This window comes from Schistocerca cancellata, chromosome 4, assembly GCF_023864275.1.
Source record: "Schistocerca cancellata isolate TAMUIC-IGC-003103 chromosome 4, iqSchCanc2.1, whole genome shotgun sequence".
NCBI classification, from domain to species: Eukaryota; Metazoa; Arthropoda; class Insecta; order Orthoptera; family Acrididae; genus Schistocerca; species Schistocerca cancellata.
In genome coordinates, this window is record NC_064629.1 from 375,602,077 (window position 1) to 375,622,810 (window position 20,734).

General features: G+C 39.1%; 1 protein-coding gene across 5 annotated transcripts in view; it reads right to left on the bottom strand.

Moving 5' to 3' along the window:
• LOC126183767 (serine-rich adhesin for platelets) overlaps positions 1-20,734 on the bottom strand; it is a 367,472-nt gene that overhangs the window by 137,004 nt on the left and 209,734 nt on the right. For all 5 annotated transcript variants that reach the window (XR_007536807.1, XR_007536808.1, XM_049926000.1 and 2 more), the window contains 3 exons: positions 15,978-16,156; positions 9,988-10,149; positions 3,294-3,361 (listed from right to left, as the gene is read on the bottom strand). Coding sequence is in view for 3 of the 5 variants with exons in the window: in XM_049926000.1 (XP_049781957.1) it covers positions 3,294-3,361; positions 9,988-10,149; positions 15,978-16,156 (409 nt within the window). In the remaining 2 variants the exon portion in view is untranslated. The remainder of the gene's footprint in view (positions 1-3,293; positions 3,362-9,987; positions 10,150-15,977; positions 16,157-20,734) is intronic.

Sequence of the window (20,734 nt, forward strand, 5' to 3'; positions counted from 1 at the left end):
ATCTTCGGAGTGAGCCAACTGAAGCTACAGTATGCAACTGTACTTGTTCCACCATTTTAAACCACAGAAAACAAGCACCAGAGACACTGTATTCATAAACTGAACCTGTGGATACATGGTCGATCCATGCTGGGATATTGATATGTCATTATTAACTGTATTGTTGCTATGTCTTTGCAAGTTTATTAAAGAAAGGGGCAGAATCCATTATATGTCTAGGCTGAAACTGCTGTCTTTGACAATTAAATTCTTTGCCAAACTAATTTCAGCTGCTTCTTTCATTACAGAGTCCCAAAAAATGATATCAGCACTATAATTTCACCTCTTTTGTACTTCACAGTGTGACCAGTATCGATGTAGTGCTCTGTCATGACCAATTTGTTGGGCTGTAAGATTTGGGTGTATCTACGGTGTTCCATACATCTTTCCTGGCTTGTACGAGCTGTATGCCTGATATGCGAAATGCCACACTTGCAGGAGATCCTGCAAATGCCAGCCTTGAAGTGTATCAAGTTATCTACAACAGAATCATAAAGTGCTGCTGTCTTGACCCTACACTGTAGACAGAAGCACTTTCGGGTTCCGTCAAAGGTAACTTAATGCTCCTGCCCAACAAATCAGCTGAGACAGAGCACTAAACTGATACTGGTAACTCTATGCAGCACGAAAGAGTTGAAATTTTAGTGCCCACTTCATTTTTTTTGGGACTTGGTGATGAAAGAAGCTGCTAAAATTCATTTGGTGAAAATTTTCATTAATAAAGATAGTGGTTGCAACCTAGACAAATTCTGGAATATGCTCCACTCTTTGAAAACTTGCAAAGACATTGCTACAGTACAGCTAATAGTGACAAATCTATATCCAAACATGGATTGAGCACGAAGCCACAGATTAAATTCATGCAAATGTCTCTGGTGGTTGAGTTTTCTGTGATTTACAACGACTGAACATGTATTGTCGTGTACTGTAGCTTTGGTCAGCTCACTCTGCAGATGGCCGGAAATATACAGCCGACATAATAGAAAAAGAAGAAACAAAGACTATGCAGCTGTACTCATGAAATTTACTGGGTGAATATGGATCATGTCTACAAGAGAGAATGCCCTTGCTGTAACTGACTTTTCAGAGAAATTCTATAACTACTGGGTAACTTCCCAGCAACTGAGTGTTCTGTGAGTGGCTGACTTTAAAGGTTGTAGCTCCTGCTATTAAAAGCTTCCTTAGGAATCTAGTTAGTCCAAAGTACCTGCTGTAGATGAGAGATCTCATTGTTAATCGAATGGTGGCAACTCTCCTCTATACAACCTGTAAGACATTTGTGAGAATACATTATATTCAATTATTCTTCAAAATCTGTTTCTGAGGTCCTTCCCTTGCAGGGCTATTTAAAGCTCTCTTGAGTGATAGGATGTAGTTACTCTCTGCTGGCACCAATTCTACTGTGTGTTAGAAGCTGCAAATACTTTTACTCATACAAACAGCTAGTGAATTTAAGTCCCTTAATCCAGAGTCTTCTATAGCTGAACAAGTCTCATACAACCAGGCTGCACAGATAGCCTTGAGGTTGCATGCTAACACAGTTTCAGTCAATTCCCCCCCCCCCCCCCCCCCCTACCCTCGCAACCTTAGCAGTTATAATGATGTACTCATTTTCTTTGACAGTGTGTACCGAGTCACTTACTGAGATTAGTAGAATGAAGTACTCTTGGGACACACAAGCCCCCAGCACAATGAACCAGAACAAACTGATTAACATTCCTGAAATTCGCACATATAGCACCAACTAGGATGCATATTATTATACTACACTATGGGTGTTGTTAGCATTAATCTTATTTTAGAGGAGCTCTATGTAGTGATTCTAATTTCAAATTCAACCTTACCGAAGCTGACACATTTCAGGCTCTCTGTAATATGGCTCTCTCTAGCCAGAACAGGTTCTGTTTGTAAGTAGGCTTTTAGGTTTTCTTATTGGTAACGCCACGTAGCGCTCTGTATGAAAAATAACTGGCTGTGCTGTGCGCAGTCTGTGGGTAGTTTGCATTGTTGTCTGCCATTGTAGTGTTGGGCAGCTGGATGTGAACAGCGCGTAGCGTTGCGCAGTTGGAGGTGAGCCGCCAGCAGTGGTGGATGTGGGGAGAGAAATGGCGGAATTTTGAAATTTGTAAGACTGGATGTCATGAACTGCTATATATATTATGACTATTAAGGTAAATACATTGTTTGTTCTCTATCAAAATCTTTCATTTGCTAACTATGCCTATCGGTAGTTAGTGCCTTCAGTAGTTTGAATCTTTTATTTAGCTGGCAGTAGTGGCGCTCGCTGTATTGCAGTAGTGCGAGTAACGAAGATTTTTGGTGAGGTAAGTGATTTGTGAAAGGTATAGGTTAATGTTAGTCAGGGCCATTCTTTTGTAGAGATTTTTGAAAGTCAGATTGTGTTGCGCTAAAAAATATTGTGTGTCAGTTTAAGCACAGTCTTGTATAATTGTTCAAGGGGGACATTTCATGTTGATATTTTACACAGAAAGTAAATATAACTGTGGTTTGTAAATCAAAGAAAACAATGTTATAATTGCAAGAAGTTTATTTTTTATTCGTGCAGAGGGCATACTGGTATTCTAAGCGGTCTCAAAATATCACTTTTACACTGTTAGCAATGTAAGCAAGGCCTGCCATAGGGATATTGTTCAACAGTTGATAATTAATTATGCCCTCATAGGTAGCAGATATTTTGGTAACTATGAACAGATTTTTATGACACTGTCAAGTCAGACAGAAACAACATGACACCAGAAATAAAGAACACAAAGAGGCAAAGTAATGGCTCTGTGCTGCAATGCTAAGTGCGTCATAGTACTGCTGAACTCTGAACATAATGCTGAACTGATGCAAATAGAGAACTGTTGATAGACAATGGTGATATTGTAAGTAATTCTTGACTACAACAATACTATAGGTTGAATGGTTCATGCAGACCAACACCAGCCAAATTATTCTCTGCCCAATAATGATACCAGTACATGAAGTAGCCTCAGTCTCATACCATATTGTGCTTTGAGAGTGCAGATATGGATGCAGATGAGGGTTATTAGTTGCTGAACTACTGTCTGTTTGCTCAATAAATCATCTTCTTTGCAGTTTCTATGCTTTTACTACAAGAATGTACAAAATAGGAAATAGTCAACAGCTTCAAATAAGATATACACAAAAATTCCTGCTTTTAAAAAGGTAAAAACAACAAGAACAGTAACAATTACAGGCAAAAGAAAAACAAAGAATAAAATACACACCCAGAGCTTGCAGTATCTTCTCTGCATTCCCCGACTTTGCAGCAATAAACAGTGTTTCCTCCATGCTCCTACAAAAAATGTTAATTAGTAACACACAATGAGTGACCTCTTAAACAACATGCTAAAGTATAATGTTCTGCTAAAACAAGAAATGACTCCGGCATCATGCACTAAAAGAGGGAATAACAAAGCTATGAAACAGGCTAGTGGAATGTCATTGGTGGAATATAAACAATGGAAGGAACAGAAGTAACAACCCACTGTATTAAGTGAAGTGTTAAATGGTTGGGGACACGCAGACAAAATTGCTAAACTTTGAGACAAAGCCCTTGTTCACAACACAAAAAACACACACACACACACACACACACACACACACACACACACAGTCTCAGCCAACAACGTAGTACTGGCACTGCCATTCAGCTTGCTTGAGGAGTTGTGTTGGTTGGAGTTGGCAATAGGAGGAAGAAGCTGAGGAGGGGGATGGTGGGCTGGAAGTGAGTGTGGCTGGTGGCTAGGAATGAGAGACAGCAAGTGCATGGAATAGGAATGAGGGAATGATGAGCTCCCTCTGACACATGAATGACGAACTGGGTTTCCAAAGGACTCCAGAACATGATTGCCAGTCACTTTATCCTAATAATCCACAAGAAAATAAAAGGGTTTTGTGAGTTACATGGATAGAGTCGGAGCAGGAAATTTGACAGTCGCAAGTGATGATTTATAGGGATATCAATAAAAGAAGATGTGGAGGTGAAGTTAAAGTGGTCGAAGGGTGTGTGTGAACAAAAGTAAATAGTGAGAGAGAAAAAAAGACTATCTATATGGCTCTGTACAAACCCTAATTTCTCGATCTTCACAGTCCCTACGCTAAATTTACATCGGTTTTACAGACAGACTCAAATGCTGGTTCTCTAAATTTTCCCAACAGTACCTCACGAAAGGAATGACGTCTTCACTCCAGGCAAGTAGTAATAGCCACCTCCTGTAAGAAGGTTACAACACGAGCTGCTTTTGTTGCACCAGCATCATTGTAGTAATGACTTGTTAAGATGTAATCTATGCCACAGGTCAAGTAATTCTGGGCATGCTTCAAGGATGTGGCCAAGAGACAAGGTCACTCCGCAATTGCACCGAGTAGTATGCAGCAGTGTCTGAAGTCAGTATGATCAACAGGAATGTGACAATTCTACAGCTTCTCTTTCAGAGAGGTGAAGGGATGTTCTCCAATTCTTGGTGGAGGCTTTTATCATTCAGAGTTTGTTGAGTCTGATATTGTTCATCCACTTTTCTCTCCATTGATGTAAAATACAGCATTTTAGATGAACCTGTAATACAGCTTCTGGGATTCGTACTGACATCCGGTCCAGTGGAAAGGCTTCATTATTTAATATATCAGCTTGATCAGTGACTGGGATGCCAATGTGGCTCTGTGTCTAGAAGAATACCACAAAAAGTCACAAATCATAGAGACCAAGACTGAGTCAGTGAGTGATTTTCAATTGTCTCAAAACTACTGAGGGAATCACTGTAGCAGTATATAGCACTCTGTCTTCAGGCCACAAGTGGCCCATCGGGACCATCTGACCGCCATGTCATCCTCAGCTGAGGATGCGGATAGGAGGTGCGTGTGGTCAGCACACTGCTATCCCAATCATTAAGATGGTTTTCTGTGACCAGAGCCGCTACTATTTGGTCCAGTAGCTCCTCAGTTGTCATCACGAGGCTGAGTGCACCCCGAAAAACAGCAACAGCGCATGGCAGCCTGGATGGCCACCCATCCAAGTGCCGGCCACATCCGACAGTGCTTAACTTTGGTTATCTAACGGGAACTGGTTTATCCACTGCAGCAAGGCCGTTGCCTTAAGGGAATCACTGTGCAGGAAAATATTTCTGGCAAGATGAGATCTACATGTGTGAGAGCTTTACATATTAGTACTAATTCCTCCATGTAAATGCTGAATACAGTGTGAAGGGAGTATTGATCTTAAACATTTCTGTCAATAAATGAATAGCCACATCCTCATCATATACTTTGGAGTAAAGGTTGCACAGTCGTGGAGGACTGAACAGAACTTACAGTGATGAGTTTTACCATCTGCGTGATCCTCACTGCCACACTGGAGGTCCATTTGCACTAAATGTCGAGGAATACACCATGGGAAAAGCTCCACCAGTGAAGTAGGTGAGAAAGTTATCACAAACAAAAAGAGCTCCTGGTGCACGTGGTTTAGCCTAACTGCTGCTGTTCTCCCTGTTCAAACGATTCCTAAGAAGATGGGTGTTGGGATACTGGAGAAACAATGTGTAACTCTTAATATTCTAGCCAATAATAAATTTTAACCACAGAATTAAATAAGATTTCAGGACAGTGTGTCTTTAAAGGTGAAATGTGTGCTTCAAGGAGACTATTGACAGGGCTCATGTAGAAGTCTCCAACTGCAAGACTGGCTCCAATGTGGTGCACAGGGTTCAGTAGGTCTAAATCAAAAACCTGTGCATACCTGTAAATGATACACCTATAGTCTAGTCAAGCTTAATGATTGGTCAAATTTCCCTACAAGCAATCAATCTGCTACCAAAGAAGCGTTTCTGAGGAAGCTTATGGAGTTTAATTTCTGCATACAGGTTGTCTTAGACTGTCTTATATGTGGTAACCATGATAGTTTGTGGTCGAACAGGAGTCCTAAAAATTGAAAGTCATTTATCACTTCCTCTTGTTGGTTGCTCAGATATATTTCTGGGTGCGAGTCCGTGTATGGAATTCAAAATATGTGTAAAACTCAGAATTTTGTAGGTGAAAAACTTATTATTATCGGCTAAAAATTATTATTATCAGCTAATTATCAATCTTCTGAATGTTTGAAAAATTATGTTTTTCTGAGTGTAATATTGTAGCACTACCATACAAACAGAAGATGTCAACACACGTTATTGGTGACACATTTTGTCCTGTAATGGTGGCAATTGCGTTTATGGCAAACGCTCTTAACATTTAGCAAGCAGAATTGGTACTTTTTGCCACTGATAATAGAGTTATAATAAATGAGAAAACAGCAGAAGAATTTGTAAACAGTATTCTCCAAGGAATTATAAAATGGTTTTGAGAAAGATTTCGAAAGAACATACTATATTTAGTGCTGTACAACAAATAGAGTCACACCAGCAACTGATGTAGCACATGAGCAGGAGTTGGTAAATAGGGTAGAATGCTTCAACTTTTTGGATGTACATACTGATAAAAACTTGAACTGAAAGAAGTATATTACTGAGCTTCTCAAACAATTAAGTTCAGCTACTTTTGCTATTTTTGTAATTATTAATCTTGAAAACAAATGAATTAACCTCCTGACACATTTTGCGTATTTACACTCCATGTGGTCTTATAGCATAATTTTCCAGGGTAACTCACCAATTAGAAAGAGTACTCATTGGAAAAAAGCAAGCAGTAAGACTAATATAAGTTCACCCATGGACATCATGTAGGTACCTCCTACAAGCACCAGGTATTTTAACTGTCATCACAATACACATATTTGCTAATGAAATTCAACATAAATAATCCATCACAATGTGAGAACAACAGTGATGCCCATACCCACAATACTAAAGGGGGAAAATGACCATTATTACCCATTATTAAAGCTGTCAGTGGCTGAGGAGGGAGTTCAATACGCAGCAACAAAAATTTTTTATCATTTGCCTAATACCATGAAATCTCTGACAGGCAGCAAAGCTAGTTTAAAATCTAACTTCAAATCATTTTCATTTCTCCTGGACAACTCCCCCTATTCAGCTAACAAATTTCTATAAACACACACACACACACACACACACACACACACACACACACACACTCTCTCTTTAAGTGTAGTTGCGTGAGCAGGACCAAAAACATAATTTCGTTCATCAATGTTAAAATTAATCATGTATACATATCCTGCAAAATGACTCATTCCACATCATTTCAAAAAAATAATTGTTCAAATGCTCTATAGTTCCTTTTTTCATGCAACAGATTCAAACAGGGAGCAGGGTTTGAATGGGGAGGGTGAGTTTGCTGAAAGAAAAATCCAAACTTGCAAAATATGAGCTAGTCTAATATCAATGGATTGCATGTCAACTAAAACCGACTTTCCCAAACCATCTGTACACCCATCAAAATTTTGAAAAAAGGAGAAAGGTGAAGCAAGCCTTGAAACAGGGATTAGACTACAATATTCCAAAACAATGAACACAGCACAGTGAGTAATCCAATTCATTACTTAATGATTAGCTAAGTCAGCATAAAGACTTAACACTGAAGTCAGTGAGTCAGTAGTCTGAGAAGACATAGTCAAATGAGGAGGAGGAGGATGGCATGGAGGGGGTAACTGCAGCACAAGAAATGAAAAGTGCTGCAACAGCTTGCAGTCCTATGCTCACCACTTATATACTCACGAAAAAGTCATGGGCCCTCTAGGGAGGCTCAGGAGGAGGCAGCAATCACAATCTATTCCTCAATCCTACAATCCTCCAGAGCTCAGTCACTGCTATCCTCAATCTACACTCATACCCTCCTCTCTGCAGCCTCCCAATTCCTCTGTTCTATCCCCCTGTCCCTCTCCTCCTCCCAGTCCAGTGCTTCACAACATCATTGTGGGCCACATGCAGCTCCTTGTGTATGGGATACAGTGATCTCACTGGTGCTGCATTCCAATCCCACACTTCTACCTGTACCTCCCAGTCTCAGCCATCCTCCTCTCCAAGTCATTCTAACCATTTCAAGCTGCATTCTCGCATTCTCCCCAATACAACCCAGTCGAGCTGCAATGCCAATACAGTTGGACAGTGTAACCATGGAACGTTTTCAGTCTTGTTTATGTGTCTACCAACCACTCAACACCTGAACTACCGAGTAAGTTGTATCCTTTACTCCTTCTATTACTTAAAGATATCAAATAGTAACAAAAAGTCCACTCATCACAACAGAACTTTGCTTATCATCTGGTGACTTAGTTACATATATAAAAAAGCAACTGCCTGAAAATATTCTAAACACTGCACGATATACCACACAGTGCCCCTCAAAGCAGGTGCACATTTTATTTCTATTTATACACATGTAGTGAAACAAAATGTTACAATTACAATTAATCTGGCCTAAATGATTTTGTATAGTTTAAATTTTGAAGCGGTATACTTATACAGTACAATACACTGCCTGACAAAAAAAAAAGTGAAGCAACCAGAACACATTGTCGGTAGCCAATCTAATTTCACACATGCGCACAAAATCAGTTGGTATATAAATGCCTAGAGTTGCAACTCCCTGTGAGAGTTAGAAGGACCATCACACTGCATCAGTGTTGTTCATGTTCACTGTTATTAGCAAGCCTGGTACAGTATATAAGGGGCACAAACAGTGTCAGACATTGAAGGACCACTATGAAGGACAGACACTGAGATACCACACAGACTTGTGGGACAGCATTATCAGCATGTGATAGGAATTTGAAAGGGGCTTCACTGTTGGCCTGCATTTGGAAATTAACATCATCAAGACCTGTGGGCCATTTAGATGTGACAGTGGCCCTTGGACTGTATGGGAACATGATGGCAGACAAATATGTCGTCAATGTTTTTGGTCAACTACATCTGACCCTCACAATGTAGCACAACCTTACTGTGCACCAAGAACATTGTAACCCCTTCACAGCTGTGTCTGCCATCCGAGAACATGTAATGGACTCACTGGAAGAGTCCGAGTCATCCCACACTATTGGGCTGAAACTAGCAGTGGCTGAACTAGGGAATTACTGTGCCACATGTATGGTGCCAATAACACCACAACACAAACACCTACATTTGGAGTGGTGCATGGACTGCTGATGAGTGTCATCATATTGTGTTCAGCGATGAATCGGAATCTCCACTGGCCCGAATTACTATCACAGGTGAGTATGGTAGTGAACTGGAGAGAGGTCCCAGTCTTCCAATGGTTTGGTGAGACACAGCAGTGCTGCACCAGGTGTCACAGTGTGGGGAACCATCAGGTATGACTTCAGGAAATGGCCGATAGTAACTGAGGGAATTCTGATGGCACAATAGCACATCAGGGGTATCCTGTGTCCTCACACATTATCTCTCAAGTGGCAATATTGTGAAGTTATTTTTCAACAGGACAATGGTCAAACACACACGGAACGTGTCTCTACAGACTTTCTGGTTGATGTTGAGGTACTACCACGGTCAGCGCAATCCCAAGGCCTGTCCCTGATAGAGCGGATGTGACCAGCTCAGAAATCAGCTCTGTCTCAGTACCAGCATCTAGGATATCATGAAACAGTTATAATAGTTGTGGGCCATGTTGCCTCAGGGTAATACACAAATGCTTTATTGCACCCTTCCCAATCGAATCTATGTATGCATCCAGCCAAGAGGATGTGTGATTCATACTGATAAGTGGACTCATAATGCCAAGTTCTTTGTAAATTTGACTCGATATTGTAATCGTTGAAATAACATATATACCTTCTCAATATATATTAAGTTTCACTTTGTTTCCTCATCCCCTTCTGGGTGCATCACTTAATTTGTTACACAGTGTATATAATCCGAAGCTCTAGCCTGCAAACTACATTCATATCTGGCTTGCTCACATAAAAAGACTATATCTCATAAAGGAACAATGTATACAGATATTATATACCTTGAAGTGTTTATTTCTTGTTCAGAAACAACCTGCATACTGCAAGCAGTGTTAACCAGCTGTGTGAGTTTTTCCTTGTCAAGTGGTAATGTCATCCCTTTTTCTCTCTCTTCAATTATGTTTTTCCTGCTGGATTCCTTAACTGTCATTCTAGCAGTTGATCTGCAATGTGAAATAGTAGCCTGATTAGCTAGCATACCAGTAACATACAATTTTAATGCATGAGTCAACAAAAATTGGTTCAAGTGGTTCTAAGCACTATTGGACTTAACATCTGAGGTCATCAGTCCTCTAGACTTAGAACTACTTAAACCTAACTAACCTAAGGACATCACACACACATGCCCAAGGCAGGATTCGAACCTGTGACCATAGCAGCAGCGTAGTTCTGAACTGAAGCGCCTAGAACTGCTTGGCCACAACGGCCAGAGCATTAGTCAACAGCTTCATTTTATTTTTATTAAAAAATATGTTTAAACTATGCACATTACAGTGAGTCATTGGATAAGTGACAAAGACTAAAAATCCAACGACCCAGGGTTCAATCCTCAGTTAGTCTTACAATCTTTTCTATCACTTATTTCTTCTTTCATCTCTCACAACCATTTGTTAACATAAAAAAGGTCAAGATGCACAGTGGTTTGGAACTGATGTTAAACTGCATGTCCCCCGTAACTGGCCATGTTCATCTGAAAGGTTAGAGGAAGTGACGGCATATGATTTCCAATATCACTATGTTCTTTACTGGACAGTGGTGTTCAAATCTACCATTGAATTGAAGACAGGACTCAAATTTATGCTAAAAATATATTTTACTAGTGACTCACCCTGGCTTCACATGTGTAACACTAAGTATCTATGGCTGGCAGAGATGTTTGGCATAGCAGTAATAAATTACATACACAAATCTTCCTTGTGAATGAGTGTATTCATGAACAATGTATCAAAATCCTTACAGTAGTTACTGAGATTAGCCTTCACATACACACAGCAAAACAGCGGACTTTAATTTATAATATGTACAGCTACATCAAATCAGTTTTGTGAAGTACTACATCAGTCAAGATCAAATAATGATATGTCATCTGTAAAGAAATTTAATTGCATCATTGCCTGTGATGATAAACATTATTCTGATTGTAAAGGCCTTCAGGAATGATGTAAGTTTCGATTATACTTGTGGATTAAGAAAGCAAACAATATCAATGCCAGATGGCTAGAACAACTCTGCCACATTGTTGACGAAGAAACTACCCTAACACTAACATGAGCAGGTTCCCATTTATATATAGCTATTCACTGCTCAAAAATTAAATAATAAAAATTGTAATGGGGGTCTGACCCCCATTGTCTGAAATACTTGTCCGACGTCTTAAACCACCACACTGCCTCACTTGATAATCACCGCTAGCTTCTGAAAGTCATCAATGTATGCCTTTTATGTTTTCTACAACTGTCTACGGCATTTGATTGTGTTACTATCAGTATTCTCCCTAGGTATATTGAAGTTTTGTGGGACTGATGGTGCAACCAACCAATGGCTAATGTCATATCTAACCAAAAGAATGCAGAAAATTGTACTTAGTAATTCAACCAATGTAGTCCAGGATTATTATTCTGACTGGGGAGAAATAACATATGGGGTTCCCCAAAGGCTCAATCTTAGGTCCACCATTATTCCTCATATATGTAAACGACCTTCCGTTTAATATATGGCAAGCAGAATTAGCTGTTTCTGCACGTCACAATAGTACTGTAATCAATCCAAGTATACATACAGAAATAGAAGAAACTGTAAACAACATTCTTAAAAGTATCACTGACTGGTTTTCTGTGAATGGTCCCACTCTATAAGTTTTAAAAAGGAAACGTATTCAGTTCTGCACATCTAGGACTATTACACCAATAAGTGTAACACATGGTGAGGAAATAATAAATAGGCTACAAACTTCAAAATTCTTAGGTGTCCATACTGATGAGAATTTAAACTGGAAGAAGCATATTTTGGAACTTTTAAAACAACTTACTTTTGCCGCTTTTGCACTTACAATCATTGCAAATCTTTGGGAGAAAGCAATCAATAAGCTGACATATTTTGCATATTTTCATTCAATAATGTCATGTGGGATAATGTTATGGGGTAATTCATCTTTAAGAAAGAACGTCTTCATTGCTCAAAAACATGCTGTGAGAATAGTACGAGGGGGTACCAGAAAAAATAGCTGCATTATTTTCTAACAGTTATATATTTTCAAATTGTTTACAAAACAGCCTTAACCCCTTCAAAATACTCTCCATTACAACTATTACATTTGTCCCACTGGTTTATAAATGGCTGACAGCTCCTCCCTTTTTTTTATCATGGCTTCTTCAATGTTGTCACATCATTGTTCTTTCATAGCCCTTTTCACGCATGGAAATAAGAAAAAGTCGCATGCAGCCAGGTCAGGCGAGTAAGGCACGTGGGACAGTGGCATCATGCCATTTTTAGTCAAAAACTGTCTAACAGAGATAGCTGTATGTGCAGGTCCTAGGAACAAACTTGGCAGCAACCCTTTTCATTCCTAAATCTTCCGTTAAAATCCACTGAACCACACTTCAAGATAATCCACTAATCTCTGACAGTTGATCAATTGTCTATCAACAGTCTGTGGCCACAAGCTCTCAAATTTTTTCAATATTTTCATCGATTTGGGCACTTGATGGACATCTGGAATGAGATTTGTTATCAATCGACTTGTCGCCATTTTTAAATCGAGCAAACCAATTATAATCTTAAGTTTTTCCCATTGTGTCATATTGGTAAGCTGGTTTCAACATTAAAACAGTTTCAGCAACATTTTTAACTGAGTAGAAAACAAAATTTCACAGCTGCATGTTGTTCATTTAAACTTGCCACCATAAAAAAACAAAACAAGAACGAAACAGTGCTAGCAAAAACTATCACTGCAAATGAACAGAACAAACCAGGTCAACATTGCAGGTGGCACTGAACTGGCAATGACTTGCACTATATACGCATAGCAGCAGAAATGCAAACTACACAAGCTCCATCCACAATTGGGCATTGTGACTACTGCTTCACAGTATATTTATTCCCCCATAAAGTTTGTTGTAAAAAATCCACTGCAGTTGAAAAGGAACAATTATGTACATAATTACAATACCAGAATGAAAATAGCCTTCATTACTCCACATTAAGATTGTCTTTAGTGCAAAAAGGGATGTACAATGCTACAACCAAAATTTTTGAAAACTTGTCCAGTCATATAAATTGTCTGACAAGCTGCAAACTAAAATCTGAAAACAAACTGAAGAAGTTTCTCCCTGACAACTACTCCTACTTCATAGACGAATTTCTATTATTGTATTGTGTAAAAGTTGGTGGGTGACTCACATCTGTATATTGAAAAAATGGTTCAAATGGCTCTGAGCACTATGGGACTCAACTGCTGAGGTCATTAGTCCCCTAGAACTTAGAACTAGTTAAACCTAACTAACCTAAGGACATCACAAACATCCATGCCCGAGGCAGGATTCGAACCTGCGACCGTAGCGGTCTTGCGGTTCCAGACGGCAGCGCCTTTAACCGCACGGCCACTTCGGCCGGCCGTATATTGAAAAACAAACAAAAATAAAATACAATAAAAAACTTATAAATGTTCAGCCCATAGCCATATTTACAAATTAATTTGCAACATGAATGTAAAATGACTCATTCCACATTATTACGATGCATTGTGCAAATGATCCATGGAACATGAAACTACCTACCTACCTGCCTCTACAATGAATCACGAACATCTACATCCCATCTCTTCTGATGATTCTATTTTACGAAAACTGCAGATCATCACTCCAAACACATTTATGTCTAAGATAAATACAGAAACACATTGATCAAGCATGAAACATTGAGACATGCCATATCTTACTATGTCCTTAGTGAAATGTTGGGCACTGTCTTATTCATTACAAGACCAGCTAACATCGTTTATCCTATTGTATAAATAGAAATTAGAGGAATTTCTATACTATAATATCCTAACTGCAATTCTTAGCTGTGTGTGTGTGTGTGTGTGTGTGTGTGTGTGTGTGTGTGTGTGTGTGTGTGCACGCTGCTGCTGCTGCTGCTGCTGCTGCTGCATTATTCTGGCAAACCCACAGTAACATTACACTCACACATTGTAATTGTCACTCATCGCAGGCCATACACCAAGATATACTCTTGCAGATTATAAGCAGAGTAAACATATTAACTTCAGTATATCAAACATTTTTAGTGACGGTATAACATTTACTTGCTTATCATCTACACAGTTACCTGTTTCTATACACATACTTTTTACTTTGTCTTCAACAGTGGGCAGTGTGATTTGCTCTTAGTCCTTTTTTTCTACTTTTCACCTTTGCCAACCATGTGAAAAGGGAAGTTGTTGACTACTGATGTCCATTTCATGTAACACGATTGCTTTGGTTGGAGGTGTTTTATTTGTCCTATGTGTTGCTGACATATCGGAGCACTATCAGAAGGTAACACAAAGCAGGTCTAATATTCCACAAGCTCATATTTTCTTCACTAGTCAAAACTGAAGAACTGTACTGAAGGGCACAAGTTTTTTCACAGTATCTATATAAAATGAAACACACATCCTGTCAGGACCTATGGCCTTCCACTATATAGTGACTTTAGTTGAATATGAATTTTGCAGTAATTTGTGTTCATATCTGGCTTTTAAAAGTTCATTACAACCCAACATTTGATAAAGTAAATTAAAAAACAAATTACACTAAGAAATGCAAAGCAGTAGTAAAGAAATTCATACTAAGAAAATAGAAAATACAGTATTACTCCGCAAACTGGAAATTGCAGAAATGTTTACATAATAATAGACAATTTAAAATACTATCATAATATGAAGGAAAGGTAGTAATGCTTACAATAATGATACACTAAACTACTTTTGGTTAAGAAAAAGAACAACACAACAGATTGTGCAGAATGATTTTGTAATACTTATGTTTCTTTAGATATATGAAATTATTTGTTGGGTAGAAAACTCATTAACTGAAGCACATTACGCAGTGAAACTTTGATGTGGTTAGCATACCACATTGATTAACAGCATAACCTGCTAAATAAAATCTAAGAAGACGGATACACCATAGCAAAAGTAAATTTTCATCACAAAGACACAAGAATAAAAAAAATATTGCATTTGCACACAAACCTATGCTAAAACTGCAGAGGAATCTCCAATATATGTTGACAGTAGTGTGCAATGTAGAAACCTAATTGCAGTCTTAGTGTCAGGGGAATGGAAAAAACCACACAACACCTAATAGTCATATTGTATTATCGAAACAAATTACACACACTTTGTCTTATTTCTAATACTTTTTATTCTGCGATATGTTTATCATGTTACACCATGATCTTAAGATGGTCTGTTGAGCTACATTACTGAATTGAGGGCAATTTTTTTTTAAAGATGTTGCATGCTCTTTGCACATCATCACTACAAATGTACACTAAACAGTTACAATTCTTTATATAGTCATACTGCCTTTTTTTTTTTTTTTTTACACTCACATAATGAAGAAAACATTGTTCAGGCCAACATATGCACACAAATACATTTCAGCACCCAACTTCATAAAGATTAACAATGTGTGAGAATCCATGAGGACAAATAGTGCCCAATATTGGTTCAAATGGCTTTGAGCACTATGGGACTTAACATCAATGATCATCAGTCCCCTAGAACTTAGAACTACTTAAACCTAACTAACCTACGGACATCACACAACACCCAGTCATCACGAGGCAGAGAAAATCCCTGACCCCGCCGGGAATCGAACCTGGGAAGTGCCCAATATTGATATGCTTCTTTTAACAATGGTGTAATATTTATTCTAAAGTAAGGTATGACAGTAGTAGTAGCTACATATCTTACACACTATGGCACTAACTTGATCAGAGAACTTACTCTTTTCTTGGTGGTTTCAGTTCAGGGAGGTACACTGGAGTTTTCAGAGTACTCAGAGTCAGAGTGCAGTCCACTGGAGGAGAGACTTCACCACAATGTGGGCATGATAAAACTCCTCCTTTTGTAACCTGGCACTCTCTGTGATAGAAGTGCTTACCACTGCACATAACAAAGTTCCCCTGCAATAAAAGTATTAAAGAATAAATTTTCCTCTTCAAATAAATACCTTTATGAATCACATCTGTAACAGCAGTTGACAAAATGAACTGCTCTGAATTTATGCAGAAGACAGCTTTACTCTCTCATACCCTGCAAAAATTCAGAAATAATACATTGGTGAAAAAGTTCATATTGTTTTTGTTCTGTGTGTTGGTATTCCAGTTGCTATGGGTTTATTTATCGATAGTCAGTTTTTATTTGTAATTCACTGTTGCTATTTGAGTTTACATATTGTTTTGTCATTTGGAGCTGTGGATGCTACAAAATCGAGTGCCAAGTGGAGAAATCTGAACATTTCTGACATATTATTCTGAGTTCAATAGAGGGGTGACAGTAGTGGAAGCAGCCAGAAACATTTGTGTGGGGGAATAATGTTACTGGACAGAGCACAGCAAGAAACTGGTTTTCTCATTTTATGGATGATTGTTTTACATGTTAGTGACTCTCCAATTTCAGGAAGACCTTCGGGGGTTTGATGAAGATCGTTTAAATGCATTAATCCACAATGATCCATATAAGTGTATGTGACAACTGGCAAATGTCATCAACTGTGATCATTCCACCATTGTATGACATTTGCAAGCAATGAGAAAGGTTCAAAAATTGAATGTATGGGTACTGCATGCTCTAAGCTAAAAATTACAAATGTCAGCAGGTGTCCATATGTGCACCTCTGCTTGCTTGTCATCTATTGGTTCATGAACAATACCAATCATTCCTATCCTGTATCATTATTGGTGACAAGAAATGCATCTTTGTGCTAACACAAGGAACAGGAAGGAACAACTGAGCCCAAACAAAGCAGCAACTCCCCGTACAAAGATCTCCACGCATCCACAGAAGATAATTTTATGCATCTGGTGGAAAAGCGATTTTGTGGTGTACTATGGAGTGCTTCCCCACAGTGTTACCATCACTGCTAACATTTATTGTAAACAACTGAGATATCGTGCAGAGAAAGCCCAAGAACAATAACAAGGAAGACTGTGTGAAGTGATGCTACTCCAGATAATGCCTGCTGGCATTCTGGTTGACTGACAAAAACTACTATACGGGAGTTCACTGGAAAGTCTTCCTGCACCTACCTTATTCACCTACTCTTGTGCCCTCACATTTTTACCTTTTTTTCCTCTATATCAGACAACCTTCGAGGAACTTACTTTATGGTTGAAAATGTGCTCTGAACATAGCTCAACAAGTTCTTCGCCTTAAACTTGCACAATTTCTACAGTCGCGGAACAGAAAAGTTAAACCAGCATTGGCAGCTTGTTGTAAATAGTGAAGGAGAATATATTATTGGTGACTGAAGTCTCTGTTGCATGTATCTGTTGTGTTTATTAAATTTGTGGAAAAATACTATGAACTTGCGCACCAACCCGATATGTTCGCTAGAAGGAATAAGAACAAATATGCATGACACAAAATTAACTCTACATTTACACAGAATATTTAATAGGCAGTATTGTGACTTATTTATATGTATTGACAAAATGGAGTTAGATGTCTAATTGAGTGAAAGCTGCATGTACAATGAATTTAGTATTAAATCTTCATCATCCATGTAACTGCACTCAATTTTGTTCTGAACTGTCTGCTTTTGCTAGACAATAACATAACCAGTTTCTTTTGAACTTGGTATGACTGACTAAAGCTTTTCTTCTCACAAAGTAAAACATGTAAATGCAGAAATTATCAAGCTCACATTAGTGTCAGTCTGTGTGAAAATAAAACTTTCTGAGGAAATCCCTAAGGAGTTTGATACTACACCAGTGTCAGAAAGAGTGATTGGCTGTCTCCAGTTCTCTTGTGGGTTTTGGGGCTTATTTGTGCAAGTGAAAAAGAACTGGACAAAAAAGAGCTGTTCAATAAAATGCATTGGAGGATCCAGAAGCAGTATCAAGATCAACTGCCACAGATATGGGTAAAATTTCTGTGATCCATTCTAAGAACACTAGGGCAGCTACAGAGCACAGAGCAGATAAATATATTTGATGTACCCTCACTCATGACGAGAACAATTTCAGACATTATGCATCCATACAGTTCACAGGCCCACTTACAGAGGCCACCTCGGTCGGCCCCCTGGCATGCCCTGTTGAGCTGCCAAAGAAACAGTATTATTGAAGCGATCGCGAACGAGTGCTCAGCCGATTCTGTAGCCTGTATTTCATTGTATCTTACGTGTTGCTCTATAAAGTACTATGTTCCATAAATTGTATTTGTTCTTGCTATAGCAGTCTTAGAGCAAGGGAGGGGGGAACAATATGTATAACAAACTCCATGGTAAGATATAAAGAGTTGACTGCATGGCCGCCCACTTCATACATTGTAGCGCCTACTGCATGGGCATCCCACTTCACGTCCAACCCAACATGGGATGCCAGCATCACAGGTACAAAGTAGACTAGCCTCCAAGTGGTGGGTAATGTAACGAAGTTACGGCTAAATAGTCTACAGATATAGGCTGCTGGACCTCTGGTGGTTGCAAATTACCTTAGGATATCCCAGCTGTTAAAGGATACATAGCAATGAAGCAAAACAGTTCTGCCGAGAACTACCTGACAAAGGACTTAGGGAATACCCTCCGGCTTTTACAGCTAAACATAGAGGGAACAAGCAGAGCAAAAAGTGAGTATCTCACTCAAATATTGATTGAAAACAAGGTGGACGTTGTTCTACTACAGGAAACCCACTGCTCAGACGAAACCCAACTTCATTCCAGGTGTAAGCTCCCTGGCTACACGTTAGCTGCTGCGACATACCATGCAAGTTACGGATCTGCAACATATATCAAGAATGATGTTGAAGAGGTAACAGATGTCCAAACAAAAATGGAAAATAACATCCATACCATCAGGCTGAAAGTCGCCAACACAAGTGATTGTGAACATCTATAAGCCCCCAGCACAACCATGAGTAAATGAAGCTGCTCAAAATATTCCACATCCAGGAATAGTAATTGGAGACTTCAACAGCCATAATACACAATGGGGCTACAGAACCACTAATGAAGATGGTGAGAAAGTATCAGAATGGGCTGAAATGGAACGCCTTTTCTTACTATTTGACGGGAAGGACAAAGGGACATTCCGCTCAGCTAGATGGGCTCAGGACTACACTCCCGATCTCTGTTTCGTTACCACTTCCAACAAAGGATTACCCTTGCAGAGCAGCAGGAAGGTGCTCAGTGATTTCCCTAGAAGCCAACACCGACCTGTACTGGTGAAAATTGGACTCGAAATCCCAATTGTGAAGTCTATACCAAAGCCATGATGGAACTTCCAAAAAGCCAAATGGGAAAAATTCTCTGAAGAGGTTGATCATATTATTCAGTTTATTCCACCTAAAGTTAGGCACTACGACCGCTTTGTTAGACTAATTCATTCCATTGCCAGAAAACATATTCCAAGAGGCTACAGAGAGAACTACATTCCTGCATGGAGCCCCAGATGTCAAGAATTGTATGACGAATTTAAAACGACTCGAGACACCAAGGTAGCAGATGAATTGATTTCGGCCCTAGATTCAGCTAGGCAAAAGAAATGGATGGAACTAACTGAAAACATGTCTTTCCAACACTCGAGTAAGAAAGCTTGGAATTTATTAAGAAAGCTTGGCAGTGCCACAAAAGTTAATATCTTATCAGACAAAATAAATCCTAACACAATAGCAGCCAGGATTGTTAATATAACAAGAACACCAAGCAACAACAACAAACAGAAAACCAAAGAAATAAAACATGAGCTAAAGTCTAAAATGTCTCAAGCACAGCCTTCCGAATTTGCACAGAAAATCTCTGCAGCCGAAGTTGTTTCAGCCCTAGATACTCTGAAATCTGGTATGTTGTGATGGTATATACCCGGAGTTCCTTAAACATGCCGGCCAAGGTGCAGTGCAGTGGCTAACTGCACTGTTTAATGAAATTCTCGCAACAGGAAGACTGCCAAATCTTTTTAAGAAAACTAAAATAATTGCCATCCTGAAACCATCAAAATCTGGTAACAATCCTGAAGACTATAGACCCATTGCACTTCTAAGTGTCTGCTATAAACTGCTGGAGAGAGTACTCTATAACAGAATTGCACCAACTATCCTGAAACACATTCCTGTAGAACAGGCTGGCTTCAGACGAGACTGCAGTTGTAGCGATCAAGTGCTAGTGTTGGCAACATACATAGAGAAGGGCTTCGAAGACCTGAAGAAAACAATGGCCGTGTTTAATGACCTAACATCAGCATATGATACAGTGTGGCGGAAAGGCATGCTTCTTAAGTTCTTAAGAATAATTCCATGTAAAAGAATTGCACAACTACTCAATAACATGCTGTCCAACAGGAAATTCCAAGTTCACCTAAACGGTCAAGTAAGCAAGGTATACAATTTAAATGACGGACTACCACAAGGATCAGTATTGGCCCCCCTACTTTTCAATTTATATGTCGCTGACTTGCCAGAAACGAAAGCAAGAACATTTATCTACGCTGATGACATAGCCTTGGTGACGCAGGCTAACGATTTTACAACTTCAGAAATGACTC